Here is a 17,566-nt window from a genome sequence, read left to right as displayed (position 1 = left end):
TCATTATGATTGTAGCCTTTAAAATGCTCACCGGATGTGCTCTAACTTTACAAAATATTAAGTTTCAAGCCTCACAGGTGTTCTCAAAGTCTTTTCTTGCTGTTTGTTCTCTTCACTCTTTCCATCAAACTATCACTATGTAGCACTGATGCATGCAATCCAGGCTGCAGCTGTAGAGTTTTGGGGTCAGACTGCACCTGTTTATTTATTTATTTACTTAGACTGAACCGGGTTTTAGGAAAAGGGCTTGTGATTGCAAGTGAATGACTCAACGTTCTCAGTTTCTTCAGGTTTTTAAGGAAATGTGCACATGCAAACGGGAGTTACTTAGCAGTAAGACAAATCATTGTGTCACCGCTAGCAGTAAAAGTTGCAATATTTACCAAACGTGACCCTGAAATTCCAAAATTTGCAGTGCAATGAGAAACGCAAAACCCATACAAATGAAAAACTATACCCATGTGGAAAAAAAGTATGTCGCACACTCAAAGTGTTTTTTTGTAGCCATCATTAGGTCAAGGGTTTTCATGAAGTGTGTCTTGGCCTCATTACTATGCAGGGATGTAACTTTTAGCACAAAACACTGCAACCGAATTTAACAATAATTGTCATGGATTAAAAAAAGCAACATTGACTGAGGTACAAAACAAAATCCAATGTGCACTTGGACGCGTGGACGCGATTAAACCCACAGGCTTCCAGTCAGTACTTCACAAAGGACAGATTACTGATATGAATAATTTTCAAAATGTATTCTTATGTAACATCGATCAATTGGGATGTAATTGTATGTCTTTATATTGTCGCAGCCCAACAAAAAAGAGCTGATGTTTTTGCTCATGGATTAGAATGGACTTCAAAACAACTCACTGGGTCTATTCTGCCATCTAGCGGTAATCAAATTTACAGTATAAGCCGGTATTGCAAGGGGAAGCCTCAAAAGCCACGAATGAACTCCAAACACGTTCCTATATAAACTCACATGACTCATGTTTATAATCCATACACCATTGGTTTATTGGCATATTACTTCATAATGTCGTATAGGTATGACTGTAATAAATACAGATGTATTAAGCCTGTGTGAGTGACTTTAAGCAGGCTTTTCACATTCACATCCAGGTTCTGTGCAGTGATGGTCAAATATCTTTTTCTGAAACACATTCTCCTCACATGCTGTATAAGCACAGATAGGGGCAAACACTTACACAACAGCTTGACACGATTTCCCTAAAGCCGACCCGACGGTCCCTTGTAATAGCAGTACGATTCACCAGATGAGCAGGCCTGAGATCCAACCTAACCACATAAACAAAACCAATTACAGTATGTGCTGCTGGCCTCCTGCAGAGGCATGCACACAGGTCCATTTAGATACAGTCAGTGATCAGTTTGTGGGATCTGGCTGGTTTTGTCCAGTTTTAAATTGCCACGGCAGCCTAACAGGGAAATAAATTACGTATAAGGCAATGCAAAGTAGATATGTATATATGTGACAGTACGTTAATAGTGCTGGAAGCAATTTTGCTTTTGGACCCTACGTACATATAGTTCAATTAAGATCAAGAAATTTTTAAAAAAGGTGTTGGAGAAAGTGGGTTCTCCATGGGGGAGATATGCATTCATTCTTTTGTCGGTGAAGCAGCAATGTTACAACGGCAGACAGCTAAAAGTATGACTTTTCTAATTATCAAACCAAATGATGTCAGATGGTGCTCAGGGTGGCGGCTGTAGAGTTTAAGATACGTGTAGACACGGTGTATGCCTGTGCATGATGTGACATCCGACATTGTGTGTGCACAGAAAGTGTACAACATTACAGCAGCGAACTGCAAAAACTCAAATGAAAAAAAAATCTTGCTGGGCACTTTGCTTTTTTTAGTATACCTCAGATTTTTTGTACATATTACTTAAAGGTCCCATATTATACTACTTTTCAACATTTTTAATAAGTCTCAAAGGTGACACCTTCATATATACAGTAAGTGTGTTGGCCAAAATCTAGCCTTGATTGGAATTTCGACAGTTTAAAAGTGTTTTTAGTATCATGTATCATGTGGACGTGATAGCTTTTTCTTTTTTATACCTTTGGTGGTAATAAACAGCTCTAGGGACACCATTGAAAGGCCAGTTTTACATAATAGGGGACCTTTAAGATAAGCAAATTAGTCTAACGGAGGAAGAAAAAATGTCGTGTCAAAAACACATTGAAACTCATTAAACTTAGATATTTAAACTTGCTCAGACTTTTTCAGTGTGACTAGTGTTAGCTACACACACACAACACTGGCAATAAATCTCCCTTCATCATGATTCATCCTATATGACTTTCACTCACAATATATTAGCAGCCCCTCTCATTAAAGAATAGTACAGTTCAGCAACACCTTGGCCTCATTTATATGAATCCATCAGAAGAGATCTTCATGAGGGTATTTATTGCTGTGTTGTATCCTTATTAACCTAACAGTGCAGTTGATGTTGTGATGGGTCAGTGTGTGTGCATTTCTTCAAGAGTTCAGGTTACATATAGCAGCTGATACGTCTTTTGACAGACACAAGTACATCTGGTCCACTTTTGACCTATTTCATGTGTGCACGAAGATCCTCAGGCCGGTAGTCCACAGTCCACACGAAGAGTCTCAGAGGAAAGGGTTGTGGCTGTGTGTCTGTGCTTGGGATTGAGTATGGGCCACCGGCCTGGGTGAAAGAGGGAGCAGGGGCTGAGGGAGGTTGGAAGGAAGGTCCATGAGTCCAGCGGGAGGTTGCGTGAGGGATGAGGGAAGCGCGGCCCCCCTGTGAGGGAGAGGGAGTGGAAGCGACGGACTGTAGGATATCATGTGGGGGGGCAGGGGAGATGTAGAGGATGGACGCATTTGGTTGAGGGTGAGGCGAGGCTGGTCACAGTGGAAAGGGTTTGTGGGAGATGGGGCGCTCAGACCTGTGGAGAGGCCACTCAGCAAGTTAGAAAACCACATCAAATGATGGCATCATTTCATACAGTCAGCATGTTTTGGAATAGCTGCTACCTGAGAGGAAGGGGTTGTTCTGCGTCTTGCTTGGGGGTGTTGCAGGTATCAGGGCATCCAAATTGACCAGTGAGGCCCCAGTAGGTCCGAGGAAGGCCTCAGGGGTTCGACACACACGTGTAGCACTGACAGGGGGTGCAAGCCGAGATAGATCAAACATCTCCGGACTGGTCGAGTCACGTCCATTTTCCTGGGGTTTCACCAGAGGTTCATTCCTAAATGTATCTGTGCTTGGATCAGCTCCAGAAAACATATCTGCTGATCTACGTAGCTCAGAATCTGCAGGAGGATAGATATCTTATTAAATGAGGGTGGTTAATAAGCTGCGATATGTCATTTTCACCCTTGTACCAAATTAAGCAAGCCAAGCATTTCATCAAGGGAGAACCAGAACTATCCGAACCCCAAAAGTACACTGTACATGCTCTCTTGTCATGCCCATTCACTGGTTTTGGATGGTGTTGCTGTACTAAACATGCAACGACCACAAACTTCACAAGGTTATTTTGGCATCCTCCACGGTCCAATACAAATTCTGCCTTTACAGCAACAAGCGCATGCTTGTAGACAATCAAAATGTTTTCCATTGTTTCACAAGTTTAAATTGCACTAATGCATTATTGAATGGAAGTTAACATGGGGTTTACAGTACCAGTAGATTCAATTGGTGGGGGTTACAATCCGAGACAATCAAATAACAAAAAAGTGAGTAATTTAGACGCCCATAAAAATGTCTCTTTTTGACACAGGGCTTGCCACCCCCCAAAGCCTACTGCTAGCTTGACGTTGACAATCTCCTGCAATTTCGGATCAACATTTGTAATAAAAATGAAAGTTCTAATTATAAGATTAGATTCAGCTCCCGAGGCCTCCCCTTCACGCTTCAATTGCCATTGTTTTAATGCAAAAATGTTTAAAATGCAAAAAAGTGACATCAGGGTTTAAGCCCTTAATATGCTTCACACACTTATTAAACACATTTTAAATTATAAAATGTATCAATACTGACCATTAATGAATGATAATGAAAGATGAATCAGTGTCACAGTCTCACCTTTAGCCTGGTCATCAGGCGACACGTCGGAGAAGGCGTTTCTCTAAGCTGCTTCTACATAATTCACACTGCTTGCCTGTTGTAATTCCAGTAACTTATGATCATATATTAACTTGTGTTCACATTGCTGCAAGTTTCAAGGCCAGATTGACTGTATATTAATCATAGGAGGCATTTTAAAATGAACATACTGTAATTGTAAATTCATGAATTGGAATAGGGGTCACACACAGTGTGAGTGTGAGACAGGAGAACATAAGAAAACACGCCAGCTTGTGCTGGTCATACACCTGTCGGACTAGCAGACTGAGGAGAAGACAGTTGAGGAATGTCCTGTTGCCTCTCCTCTTCGTATGCACTGAATGCATCTGTTCCATCACCTCCTGCATGAGACGCATCTCATTAATAAAATGGTACAACAAACAGTTTATTTTAATTTTGTAATGCGTCTGTGTAGGCTCTCAGTCGTACAGGAGTTGTCCATCGAGGAAAAGGCTTCTTGAGACGTCATCTGTACTTCTGTGAAGAAGGTGTCGGACGTTTCGCTCCTCATCCGAAGAGCTTCGTCAGCGAACTAATAAGTGCTGGTAGCTTAGGCCTTAAATACAGTAAGAGTGGGCGGAATTGGTGTGCCAACACCCTCCTCCTATTGGTTCGTTACACTAAGCCTGGGCGGAGTAGTGGTATAATCCTATCCTGTTATTGACACCTCCGATAAAAGGGAAGTGTCGCTCCCTGAATAGGGTATGAACGACTCTGATACTGGCTAGTTAGCATCTATTGTTCTGGCTCGGCCCTGCCTTCACCTCATTTGCAAGACTAAGAGCTGTGGGTTTTGGTCTCAGTAACCTGCTGAACACAGGGTCCAAATTAAACCTCAAACCACCATTCCGATTCAATGATGGGTTCTGTTGTTTGACAAAAATAGCTTCCTTTACTCCTCTTTCAAACCATCTGTTTTCTTTGGCCAAAATCTTTACCTCGCTGTCCTGAAAAGAGTGATTGGTAGCTTTCAGGTGTAGATGTACTGCTGATTGAGGACCACTAGCATTGTCCCTGCGATGTTGATAAAGCCTTTTTTGGAGCATTTGCTTAGTTTCCCCAATGTAGTGCTCTTTGCATTCCTCATCTTTACAGTGGATGGAATAGACCACATTGCTCTGTTTCTGGTTTGGAGCCTTGTCTTTCGGATGCACTAATTTTTGTCTCAGGGTATTTACTGGTTTGAAATAGGTAGGAATTTTGTGTTGCCATAAGATCCTCTGGAGTTTTTCGGAGACCCCCGTTACATAAGGGACTACCACTCCTCTCCTTTTTGCTTCTGTGGGCTTTTGGGTTTCTTTCCCTACTCTCTTCTTTTGGCATTTGTTAAAAGCCCACCGTGGGTACCCACAGGTTGAGAGCGCTCTCTGAACATGTTGTGTCTCCTTTTTCTTTCCCTCAGCACTAGTTGGTATTTGTTCCGCTCTATGTTGGAGGGTCCTAATAACCCCTAGTTTATGTTGTAGTGGATGGTTTGATTCAAAAAGCAGGTATTGGTCAGTGTGTGTGGCCTTTCTAAAGACCTCTGTAAGTAGCTGTCTGTCCTTTCCTATAATTACCTTGCAGTCTAAGAAGGCTAGTTGGTTTTCTTTAGTGTCCTCGCGAGTAAATTTGATATTGGTGTCCACCGCATTGATGTGATCTGTGAAAGACTGAATTTCTTGTTTTTTGATTATGACAAAGGTGTCATCCACGTATCTAAACCAGTGCCTTGGTTTTGTCCCTGAGAAGGAAGTGAGAGCCTGTTTCTCCATCTCTTCCATGTACAGATTCGCCACTATGGGTGAGACTGGTGAGCCCATAGCACAACCATGAATTTGTCTGTAGAATTTCCCTCTAAACTGAAAATATGTAGTGTTAAGGCAAATTTCCAGTAATTGGCAGATGTGGTCAGCACTAAGTTTTGTTCTCCGATGCAGAGTTGAGTCCTCGAGCAGTCTCTTCCTCACCACCGAGACTGCTGCTGAGGTGGGGACAGATGTGAAAAGTGAAGTCACATCATAAGACACCAAAGTTTCCTCTGGCTCCAATCTGAGGTCTTTGATGCTCGCCACAAACCCTTTTGTGTTCTCTATATGATGATCAGTGTTGCCTACCAATGGGGATAAGACTGTTTTTACATATTTTGCTACATTGTACGTGGTAGAGTCAATGCTACAGACAATGGGTCTGAGGGGAAACCCTTCCTTGTGGATTTTTGGAAGGCCATGGATACATGGTGTAGCCTCCCCAGGGTATAACCTATGATACATCTGTCTGTCAATTAGTTCTTCCTTCTCTAACTTTTGGAGACAGTGTATGATTTCTTTCTTATACCTACTGGATGGGTCCCTTTTAAGTTGCTCATATGTGTTGGCATCACTAATTAGACTTGTTATTTTTTCTTCATAGTCCAATGTGTTGAGAACCACTGTGCATCTGCCCTTATCAGCTGGTAAGATGGTGATGCTCTCATCTTTCTGCAGAGCCGCTAATGCTTTCCTCTCACCTAACGTGATATTGGACGGTGGTGGTTTGGCACTACTGAGAAGGGCCGATATTCTCAGACGAAGGTCCCCTGCCTCTGTTCTAGAAAGGTTATTGTTCCTGATGGCCGATTCAGCTGCTGTGATATAGTCTACTGTGGGTATCGTTTTAGGAGTCACTGAGAAGTTGAGACCCTTGGTTAATACTGCCTTCTCTGTCTCCGAGAGGCTTCTGTCTGACAGATTTTTGATCCAATTTTCTTTAGTATTGATCTGATTCCCCCCATCCTTAGTGTTTACGACAAGCTGTGGTCGATTTTCCAATAGAAGTTTCTGGAATTTTCCCTTCTGCCTTTCTTTGGTTTTGCTATGGTGCTTCATATAACCTGATTTGGTAAATTCACAAACCTCCTGATAGGTTTCGTGCGTAAGCTTGGTTTGCAATCTCTGATAGAAGGTTTCTACTTCAGACTGTTTATTTTTTATCTCTATGTTAAGTCTCCTAATTCTCAAATTCTGTATTTTTCTGATGTAGTTTAGTTGCATTTTCCTTGCCAAGTGTCCTTGCTCAAGGGACGCTTGCCTCATGCATTTGGGGATTAACCTACTCTGCCTGCATCTAAGATTGAATCTGAGGTGGTTCCTTAAATCTGCTAATTTAAGAGTGGCCTTTTCTAAGCTACGTACCAGCAGAAGGATGTCTCTCCCAAAGTTGGTAGCAATGCGTCTGTGTAGGCTCTCAGTCGTACAGGAGTTGTCCATCGAGGAAAAGGCTTCTTGAGACGTCATCTGTACTTCTGTGAAGAAGGTGTCGGACGTTTCGCTCCTCATCCGAAGAGCTTCGTCAGAGTCGTTCATACCCTATTCAGGGAGCGACACTTCCCTTTTATCGGAGGTGTCAATAACAGGATAGGATTATACCACTACTCCGCCCAGGCTTAGTGTGACGAACCAATAGGAGGAGGGTGTTGGCACACCAATTCCGCCCACTCTTACTGTATTTAAGGCCTAAGCTACCAGCACTTATTAGTTCGCTGACGAAGCTCTTCGGATGAGGAGCGAAACGTCCGACACCTTCTTCACAGAAGTACAGATGACGTCTCAAGAAGCCTTTTCCTTTAATTTTGTAACAAATGCAAAGTTAATTAGGCAAGGGATTTTGGAAGATACCTTGCTCAGACATTGCGTCCCATATGTGATTGGCTGGGCTGCGGATGGGCGCCGCCTCCCAAAACTCTCTGTGTGAGTTGGCACATGGAGCCCAAGGATTACTCGCATTGGCGGGAGGGGGCAGGGCTGTCCAGGGGCTACCAACCACAGGAGTGCTGGAGTTGGCCGCTGTGCAGATGTATAAACATATTTTGTGCTAAGCGCTTTACCCTCTTGGCGTTTGTTTTTGACGACATTATGACACACTCACCTACAGAATCCCAGGGGTCAGAGGTGACGTTACAGGAAGGCTGGGCAGAGTTCCACGGATCACCAGGTGGAGGTGGCCTCTCAGATGCTGAGCCAAATAAGTCTACTAGGTCCAACATGGTCGACTATAGAAGCAGTAAACAGTCAACAATGTTTTCATTCTTTGCAGGTTATGTACAGTGCTGTGAAAAAGTGTTTTTCCCCTTGTTGTTATTTCTTTTTTTTTGCACACTTAAATGTTTCAGTCATCAAACAAATTTAAATATTAATTATTATTAATTATTAATTAATTATTCATGCTGGAAAACCCTCCAATGTGACTGAATTACAACAATTCTGCAAAGATGAGTGGGCCAAAATTCCCCCACAGAGCTGTAAGAGACTCACTGCAAGTTATAGCAAACACGTGATTGCAGTTGTTGCTGCTAAGGGTGTCCCAACCAGTTATTAGGTTTAGGGGGCAATCACTTTTTCACACAGGGCCATGTAAGTTTGGATTTTTTTCTCCCTTTAAAATAAAAGGTTTCACTTAAAAACTGCATTTTGTGTTCAGTTGTGTTGTCACTGACTAATATTTAAATTTGTTTGATGATCTGAAACATTTATGTGTGACAAACATGCAAAAAAATAAGAAATCAGGAAGCGGGCAAACACTTTTTTACACCACTGTACATGCAAAAAAGGTTTTTGATTTCCAAAATTTTCATCATACTGTACATGAATCTTCAGGTTCCTCATTTAATTTTAAGATAAAAACAAAGATGTTGGATGAAGTCAACACTTCTGAATTATGCCAATTATTAATTACTAAATTAATTCATTCTTGTAGCAAGAAAGATTCATTATTACATTTTGGTGAGGAGCTGCATAAAGCTGAGGATATATACCATATACTCTATATATTTTTGTGCTAAAAATGTAATTATTTCTTATTGACAACACTTAGCGTTACTTTGTGGAGTCGACAACACCTCACATGTTCCATGTATCTTCTGCTTATGGCACCCTGCGGTGTGAAAAGTGCTCGCTTATTTCATCACCTTAAGACTTAAAAGAGTGCTTTCACATCATCTATTGTCATTTTCACAACCCCAGCATTACTTAAATAATAATAAATGTTTAATATTGGGACTACTGTACTTTTATATTGTCCCATATAATATAAAATAGAAAATGTGCTATCACGCTAGATTGTCTATGATTAAATCATTTTATTATGAATTTGAAGCTGTTCTTTGCCTGGAATCCTTGGTAATGATATGCAGACCACAATCGTTCCACCTTGATGGAAGTCTGCTGAGTCTCTACTGAGTGCCTTTCTAGTTATCTTTGTGATATTTTTTTTTTAGAGATTTGCATTGTTTCACAGTGTGCATTGCTGGATTTCTATCCATGCTTTCAATGGAAGTCATTTAAATTGGACTTGCGTTCCTCTGTACCATCTGGCACCAACTGGCATCAGCAGCCCTGCTATTGAAACCAACCTTTCTGCAGTGGAGCAGCAAAATGAAAACACATGAATCTGCAGTAAGGACACAGCTGAGCACGGTGAAGTGACTATTGCTGGGAGCCATAGCAATTGATTGTTAACACAGAAAATTGAGCTCTCCTTGAGAAGAGGTTCTGCAGTGTAATGATGTTTGCAGCAATTGCAGGCTGGGGGACAAAGGAGTAACGCATTCTTTGCTCACTTCATTAACAAAATTCGAAAGTGCTGCATTACAGCGGCCACTTCTACTGCAGTGCCACTTTTTTAAATTTACGATTACAACAGGAATCTACCGTTTTTAGGCATGTAGCAACAGTATCCAAGCTTCAAACCTCTGTGTGGGTGTTCCATAACAGCAGAGATTCAAGCATTCTTTATCTAATGCTGGAATGTATACCTACTGACACTTCCTGCATTGGGCATCAATTATCATAGTCTGATGTGGTTCACTGCCAGTTAATTCAAATACAAGACATACAGTGCTCTCAAAACATTGCCTACAATAAAAAAAATGAATGCCATTCAACCAGGTGAACGACAGGAGGATGCACGTAAACCAATATGCACATCAGCGTGTGGCTGCTGCTCAGGCAGAGATGGAGATTGTGTTGAGGGGAGTGTCATGCTGAGCTCAAGGTTAAAAACGCCAAAGTTGTTATCATTCAGCAGGCACCTCTCTCCCCTTTCTCTTGCCAACCATCCTCATTATGCTGATCCTGGTATTTTTGCCTCATATCAAGTCCACAGTGAACGTTGCACTAAGTGCACACACATGCTAATACACACGCTCATATTGCATACACCCACATATGTAAAACAGGCACAAATGTTTTCTTACTCACCTCCTGCGTCCCTGACTGGCTCTCTCTCCTGCTCTCATCCAGGACCTTCTGTAAGAGAGACTCGTCTCCTTGGCGACAGCGCTGCTCCTGCAGGGGGAAGCATCATCAACATCACTACAGCCGTGAGCACGACTTTGTGAAATGTTCTTGAACTTAACTCTGTTAAATGAAGGCAATTATTTTTCCTGATACGACATTTAGGCAGAAATGACCAGGTGTAACAGTGATCGTCCGCACAGTACAGCCCTGTACACGCTGGGGCTCGAATCTGCCAATTTAGCTATTTAGCTACATGAGAGTGGTGCGCTACGAGAAACAGACCTCGGTATAAAGCAATGCAGCTCTACATCGCAAATCGCAACTAAAATATTGGCTGGAAAATGATAGAAACACTATGTGTTTGTCACCACGGCAAAGCACCTGGCTCCTTAGTTGCTCTGTGCAAATGTCTTACTACTTGACAAGAATGTCAGACCGCAGACCTTAACCAAGGCTGATTGGGACTCTAACTAATAATAAGTTCCTGTATTAGCTCCTTTACCCTGATCTTCACCAAAATATTACGGCTTCTTCTTCGGCCCATGTGCCAGCAATCTAATTGAATACATGTATTTTAATGTATTCCTGCTAATACCCTTCTATTTACTGTTTTACTGTGTCAAAATAATATAATTACGATATAAAGAATATAATTAGTGGTGGCCTAAGACTACACTATATTTTCATGCAAATCTGATGACAAAACATGCTGTTAAATAATACAGATCTAATAGTACTGTATCATATTTGACACACCACCTGTATTGGACCGTATTGATTATTGAGGTGTGTGAGTGAGTGTGTTGTACCTTTTGACTCTCCTCCCTGCTCATGGCTAAGGCCAGCTGGAGCTGGAGCTCCTCTTCCCCGCTGGTTTGTGGTCGAGCCTGCTCCAGGTCCGAGGCACCACGAGGAGATGAGGATGATGCTGCTGAGGGACAATGGAGAAGGATGATGATGAAATTTTATGTGAGGTTCATGCACAGTAGGTGTGCAATCGTAGCAGCTCGGAGGCATGAATCAAAGACAGAAGGGTTAAGTTGACTTGAATGTTTGTTGAAGGAGCACATCAAAGTGTTATGATATCCAAATTCGACTCAACACTCACAATTAAAGGACGACGGAGAACCTCTGGAGCGACTGAACTCTTCCCCGTACAGCACAGCCATGCTGGGCTGGCTTGTTCGTCTACCTGGGTGGTAGGACGGTGGTATTCCTCCATACATCCCCCCTCCTCCTCCTCCTCCTTCACCTGCTGCTCCTCCTCCTCCACTGCCTCCCCCTGCCATCCGCTCCTTGGTTTTCAGTGCTTGACTCCTCTCTTGGCGTAGACGCTCTTCATCCCGAAGAAGACAAACCAGTTGGCGTGCTTTTTCTCGAACATTAGCCCCTTGGTCTCTGCCATCGCGGTCGACATACTGGAAATCACGAAGCGTCTGAACCAGGAAAAAGCCGCTGATGAGGATTATTTGTGTTACCTTGGTTTAGTTATGATATTACACTTGTAATTCTTGTAATTAAGAATGAGTTGTATGAGATGCATTTTCCTTACAGTAGTGGTGAACCTTAACCACAGCACCCTTAGCATCTCCCTATATTGCCTAATGGGCCATCTGGCTCTGCTTAGAAGTTCCACTGTACCTGAATAGTAAAGGCGTTTTCCCGACACTGTTGAGCCACTCTCTCTGATCCTGTCTTCAGCAGGTAGTCCAACAGAGTCAGCGCCTGACGTCAAGTGATAAGACACTGCTTAGTTTCATTACACTTCTATTCGATATTTACTTGCTAAATTATTATTCGAATTTTCCTGAAGGGAAATTCAATTTTCACTCTGCTTCTCCTGAGCAACATCTCAACAATAACCCATTCACACTAAGGAGAATTTTTAATCTCTCATTAACCTAAAATGTGTTTTTGGACTGTGGGAGGAATCAGAGTCCCTGGAGTAAACCCATGCAAGCACGGGGCAAACATACAAACTGTGTCTCTGTCAACTATTTGATCAGCTATTATCAATTTATTACTATCATTAAGTCTGTTGTATTGTTTCTTTACAGTAAGTATAAACCTTGACTGGTTACCATTACCAACATACAAACTTCACTCAGCGATTCAAATTCAGAGATTTAAAACCCAGAACCATCTGGCTGTGTGGCTGACTTGCTAACCACATGTGCCACTGTGCTGCCCTGTATAAACAAATATGTCACATATATTTCAGTGCCAGAACAGGAATATATTTAGTATATAAAGCGTCTGATTGCTTCAGAAAGTGGCTTCAGAAAGGCATTTGACTGGAACAGCAAGCAGCAGGCAGGGAATATTGTCAGTGAAGAGGGTTAAATAAGTCATAAGATGGGGAAGTAGCAGTAGGGGAATGGTGGCGAACAAGCAGAGGGAAGACAGAAAATAAGGCAGCTAACAAATACATTTAACAAGAGGCAGGCGCGTCTTTCACCTTGTAGACGTGCCTCCAGTTCTTGCCGCTGTCACTGAGGCGCTTCCACACCATCCCCATGACCTCAGCAAAAGCCACAACATTGAAGGTCAAGTCAGCTATTTCTGACATGAGTGACGAGGATGGCCCCCATGGATCGTTTGAGGTTGCCTCACGGACCTGCAGACCAACAGCAGTAGAACAATGACTTCCACTCACCACTCTCAACAGTAACATTCACTGACCCATGAAGACATCATGGCTGAGTGATGATACCTTAATCTCTGCTTCGGAATAGTTGTGTACTATGTTCTTCACCTGCCTGCGCAGGGCTGATGTTGTCATGGTGACAGGTGATGGGGGACTCAGCGTGACAGAAAGTGAAGAGCAGGCCTTCAACAGGTGAAGCTGAAAAGGAGAACATGGACTGAAGAAGAGGAGGAGATGCAACTAGGGCAAAGAATGATCCTCGTCTCTGTCAGGAGATGTTAGAGACTCCTGTTAGAAAGAAATGAAAGCCAGAAGAGGACATATTTATATTTACCCGTTTTTGACTGTACATATGGTAGGAACTCAAACAGATACGATTTTAAAGATGGTTGCAATCTTATTTCAGGGTGCTGGCATGTCACTAGTTGTTATTTAGCACAACTCACCATTTGATGTAAACCTTAAATACATTTGCAGGAGTACTTGATAGGCAAGTAACCGGAGCTGCCCCTAACTACACTCAGTACATGTGCTGTGCGTAGGGCCCCACGATCCACGGGGGGCCCCATTTTGCGCAAGGGGGCGCATTCTCAGCAAATGCGCATTGCTGCCGTGAGACATCGAGCACCAAGTCAGCCCAAGAGAGGAGAGAAAAAAAGAGACAAGTAATGTGACACTGCGTTCGGTGCCACAATGAATGACAGCACATAGGATAAGATACAGGATACGGTACAGCCGCTGCCTTTTAAGGCAGAGGGTGTGGGTTCAGCCCAGTTCATTTGTTATTAAACACTAAAAATAATTTATTGAAAAATTTGTTTCCCATGAATTCATATTACCCCAAAACATGCCATCCATCAATCCATCCATGCATTTTCTATGCCGCTTATCCAGCTGACTTAGAGCGAGAGGTGGGGTACACACCGGAATGGTCGCCAGTCAATCGCAGGGCACCCCAAAACATGTATCTAACTAAATTCAGATTCAGGCCAAATAGTATAAAAATAGCTTATAATGGGTCAGTTGGGTCCTAAAGATGTGGTGACCACAGCCACCAGGGAAGGCGCAATGTGATTTTTTTCATGGGGCCCAAAATTCCTGGCAGCGCTCATTTTCGTGATATAGTGGGCCCCAATTTCGCCAGGATCGGCCCTGCAAACAACTACAGTGGAACCTTGCTTGGTGGCATTAATTTGTCCTAGAAGGTCTGACTCTAACCAATATGGACGCTAACCGAATACATTTTTCCCATAAGAAATAATGTAAATCCAATTAATCTGTTCCAGAAAGCCAAATAAGTGAACACAAAACACGTTTCTATAGTTTTACAATTATAGTTTGACCTGGAGAAAATGAATTTACATCATAGAGGGGTGACATAACTTCCGGTTGACATTTTGTTCACCAGCTGATAGGTTGCTTACAAGGAAGGATGTTTTCTGATTTTAAAAAAAAAGTGTTAGGAATACGGATGGACTCACGCAGTGTATTAATAACACGACAAGACACGCGCCATATTGTACGCTAACTGGAGAATGCACGCAAACACAGGCAAAATAGCGGCTTAAAATTTCAATGTTAACCAAAAAACATGCTAACCAGGGCGGACGCTAACCAAGGTTCCACTGTACTTCATCTCAGGAGCAAAAAAGTAAAGTACAGCTAGTGACTGCACACAAATGCAAGTTAACACTGCAGCAGACAAGGACTCAACACCAAAAATGGTGCAGTTGTACAGTTGTGCAGTTGAAAGCCTATGGCATCATGGGGAACACATGACAATTCTGTGAATGCACCACACCACTGAAACCAAGTAGCAAACATGCCCAGGTTAGGTTAAGAGACAATTAAGAGTCTCCATTAGCCTAACAGGCAGGTCCGTGAAAAGAAATCTGAGTTGCATATATCCCGTATAAATTGAAAAGCTTAAGTGAAAATATAAAGGTAGAATTTAATGTAACATTTTTATTCAACACCCCAAGCCAACTGGTGTGGAACACTGGGGGTTTACATTTCTCTAATGGCTGCTAAAATGAGGGAGAATAGTGGCTGAATGGTGGCTCACATTTGGTGCACACTCAGGAAGAAGTAGGTCAGAATCCCAGGCACTCAGGTGTCTGATGAAGCTTCTTCATAGCTTCGCTTTTTGAGGTCAACACACAACACATTTTTTCCAACTAAAATTGTTTCGGGGAGAACACATGGGATCGGATCATGAAGTGCTCCTGCGGGAAAACTCCCCAACCAGAGCCTATTTAACCTCCTCAACCTAATAGACTATCACAGCAGCTTGTCTCGAAGGAATAAATAAATGTACGGACAAAGCCGACAGGATGTGACTTAGGGCATCCTCACACTCGGGGGTGATTCTCCCTCCCTCTCCTTGGCCTCCACTCACACCGAGCATTCGTGCTATGGCTCATGTGTTTTCCTAGCACTTCGATCCTGCTCTTTTATTGCAATTTTCCAGACTTTGTGGATTATTTCCAATCTTATTTCGAGTGTTTAATTTGTGCATGGTGGCAGCTGTCATCAATTACATTGGCCAGCATTAATTAAATGACATGTCGAATGTAGTCACGGGTTAACGAGCATGCGGTAGGTTTGACTTTTGGATTATTTTGAGTCATTGTTTTTCTATTATGGATCGTGTCCATTATCATTAAGAAATTGCGAGGAGCGAGTACATCAGTCATTCTATCACTCGGATAAGCAGCGCATGTGTATGTCTGTGCATGGAACTGTGCCGTTCCCGCCTCTTTCAATCGATCCAAACGAGGTGCCGAGCTTGGACACGGATCACAGATAAAAGTTGCCTTCGGTGTAACATGTGTCCACGCACGGTAGGGTTGGCTAAATGTGAGTACACCCTTAGTGGTCTCAGAACGTGTGCAGTAGGAGACAGAACCACTCAAAGGCACGATTACCAAGGTGACCCTTGGGCTGGGATCATCTTTCTCTGGGTCAATGACATGACAATGACATCACATCCTTAAAAACATATTTACATGCATTGCGCCCTTTGGTCACAGGCTGCACTCACATACGGCTATGTCGTGTACTGAACTTCATAGCACACGTTTTCATCAGGTCAAGAGACTCACATTAGAAAGTTAACTCAAAGAACACGTTATTTCAACACAAATCAACATAACCAAAGCCAGTCAGTTAAAAACCATAGTCAAATCTTGCCTGCATTGGTCATGTCTGTCCTCCTGACACCTTGTATATTATATATCCTTTCATTGCTGGCAGATTTGACCTTACAAACCTGTTCACCATGACCCAGTGTGATACAGTATAGTCCAGGGACTGATGGTGGTCATACGTCACCACGCTGAACCTCAGAAAGTACATCATACTTGATCATGGCCGGCCGGCCAGCCAACCTCCCACCCACCCACCACCTCCACATCACACACACGCCCCCTCATGCAGCGTATTTCCAATGTGCGAGGTCATGTGTATTACATACATAGGTTTAACCTATTTATACACACATAACAATGACATCATCTCATTCCGGTTACCTTTCCCATTGCTCATCTCCTCGCCGCAACTGCCTCTCCTCCGTCAGGATGATGTCCTCCTGCCGCGTGAGCACAACGATCCTCACAAATGATGATATCATGCAACAGTATCGTAGTGCTCCAATCCGGGCTGTGAGGCGAGGAATCCGCATAGGACGTGCTTAAGCACACCCACTGCTTCTATCTCTCCTTACCTCACTCGCCGAGACACGCCAATGCGCGCGCGCACGCACACACGCGCGCGCGTGGAGTAAAGGGAGTGCGAAGGGGGCGTCTATTTTGCCATGTCAGCGGTAGTGACGCGTTGCGTGGAATGAGTGAGTCAGGATCAACCACGCTAAGAGACTGGAGTTGTATTATTTCTGAACGTAATCATGAGGACGTTTGAGCAAGGGTTTGTACAATTATAGAGACCCCTAGTGGTGCTCAAAGCTCCTGCCCTTTTGCCCTGCATGAGCAAAGTGCCCTTTCTGCTGAAGCCTAATTAAAAAAATCATGAAAGAATAAAAATTACTCTCTTTCATCAGTTCCAAATACAGTATGTTTTGATATGTGATGGGGCATATATTTGAGTTCTTGTGGGAATTCTTCCCCGACCAGCTCGGTGGGGCTCACAAGCCCCTGTTCCCCTCTTCAAGCAGTGCTGAGCACCGGCCCAAATGGATGCAGTTGGTCGTCTCCTCTGACCTACAGGATCAGACTGACACGTCATAACGGTGTCGATGCAGTACATCCAGAATGCTGCTGCTCGAGTCCTGACTAGAACCTGGAAATATGAACATAAAAGTCCAGTACTCAGGTCTCTTCACTGGCTTCCTGTCGCTCAGAGAATAGACTTTAAAACAGCTCTGCTTGTGTACAAGTCTTTTCATGGTCAAGTACATCTCTGACATGTTAGAGCCACATAAACCATCTCGGACTCTGAGAGGCTCAGGGAGTGGTCTCCTGCGGGTGTCCAGAGTCAGGACTAAACAGGGTGAGGCTGCATTTCAGTTTTATGCTTCAGGGCC

General features: G+C 43.1%; 1 protein-coding gene across 3 annotated transcripts; it reads right to left on the bottom strand.

The window, feature by feature from the left end:
* Positions 1–924: 924 nt before the first annotated feature.
* epn3b (epsin 3b) lies at positions 925–16,796 on the bottom strand. 3 transcript variants are annotated; one of them, XM_054780028.1, is made up of 12 exons: positions 16,557–16,796; positions 13,093–13,314; positions 12,838–12,996; positions 12,021–12,104; positions 11,488–11,815; positions 11,189–11,310; positions 10,341–10,427; positions 8,011–8,134; positions 7,761–7,928; positions 4,374–4,466; positions 3,030–3,308; positions 925–2,941 (listed from the first exon to the last, which is right to left on the bottom strand). In XM_054780028.1, exons 2-12 carry the CDS (start codon positions 13,159–13,161, stop codon positions 2,643–2,645), a joined length of 1,812 nt encoding a protein of 603 aa, XP_054636003.1. In that variant the 5' UTR covers positions 13,162–13,314; positions 16,557–16,796; the 3' UTR covers positions 925–2,642. The 3 variants fall into 3 exon arrangements, with proteins under 3 accessions (XP_054636003.1, XP_054636002.1, XP_054636001.1); XM_054780027.1 differs by having other exon boundaries at positions 926–2,941; positions 11,189–11,307; positions 13,093–13,224; XM_054780026.1 differs by having other exon boundaries at positions 926–2,941; positions 13,093–13,224; positions 16,557–16,795.
* Positions 16,797–17,566: the final 770 nt, after the last annotated feature.

This window comes from Dunckerocampus dactyliophorus, chromosome 6 (assembly GCF_027744805.1).
Source record: "Dunckerocampus dactyliophorus isolate RoL2022-P2 chromosome 6, RoL_Ddac_1.1, whole genome shotgun sequence".
In the NCBI taxonomy this organism is placed as follows: domain Eukaryota; kingdom Metazoa; phylum Chordata; class Actinopteri; order Syngnathiformes; family Syngnathidae; genus Dunckerocampus; species Dunckerocampus dactyliophorus.
The sequence above is the reverse complement of the archived record's forward strand: the minus strand, read 5'-3'. Positions and strand labels throughout refer to the sequence as shown.

What these genes read in the sequence shown, in the direction of transcription:
- epn3b (XM_054780026.1), bottom strand. An exon ending in TTCTCCGTCGTCCTTTAATT is followed by an intron (nt 11,311 to 11,487) that starts GTGAGTGTTGAG and finishes ATTGTCCCTCAG; the next exon opens with CAGCATCATCCTCATCTCCT. An exon ending in TCAGTCTGCTAGTCCGACAG is followed by an intron (nt 3,309 to 4,373) that starts GTGTATGACCAG and finishes ATCCTCCTGCAG; the next exon opens with ATTCTGAGCTACGTAGATCA.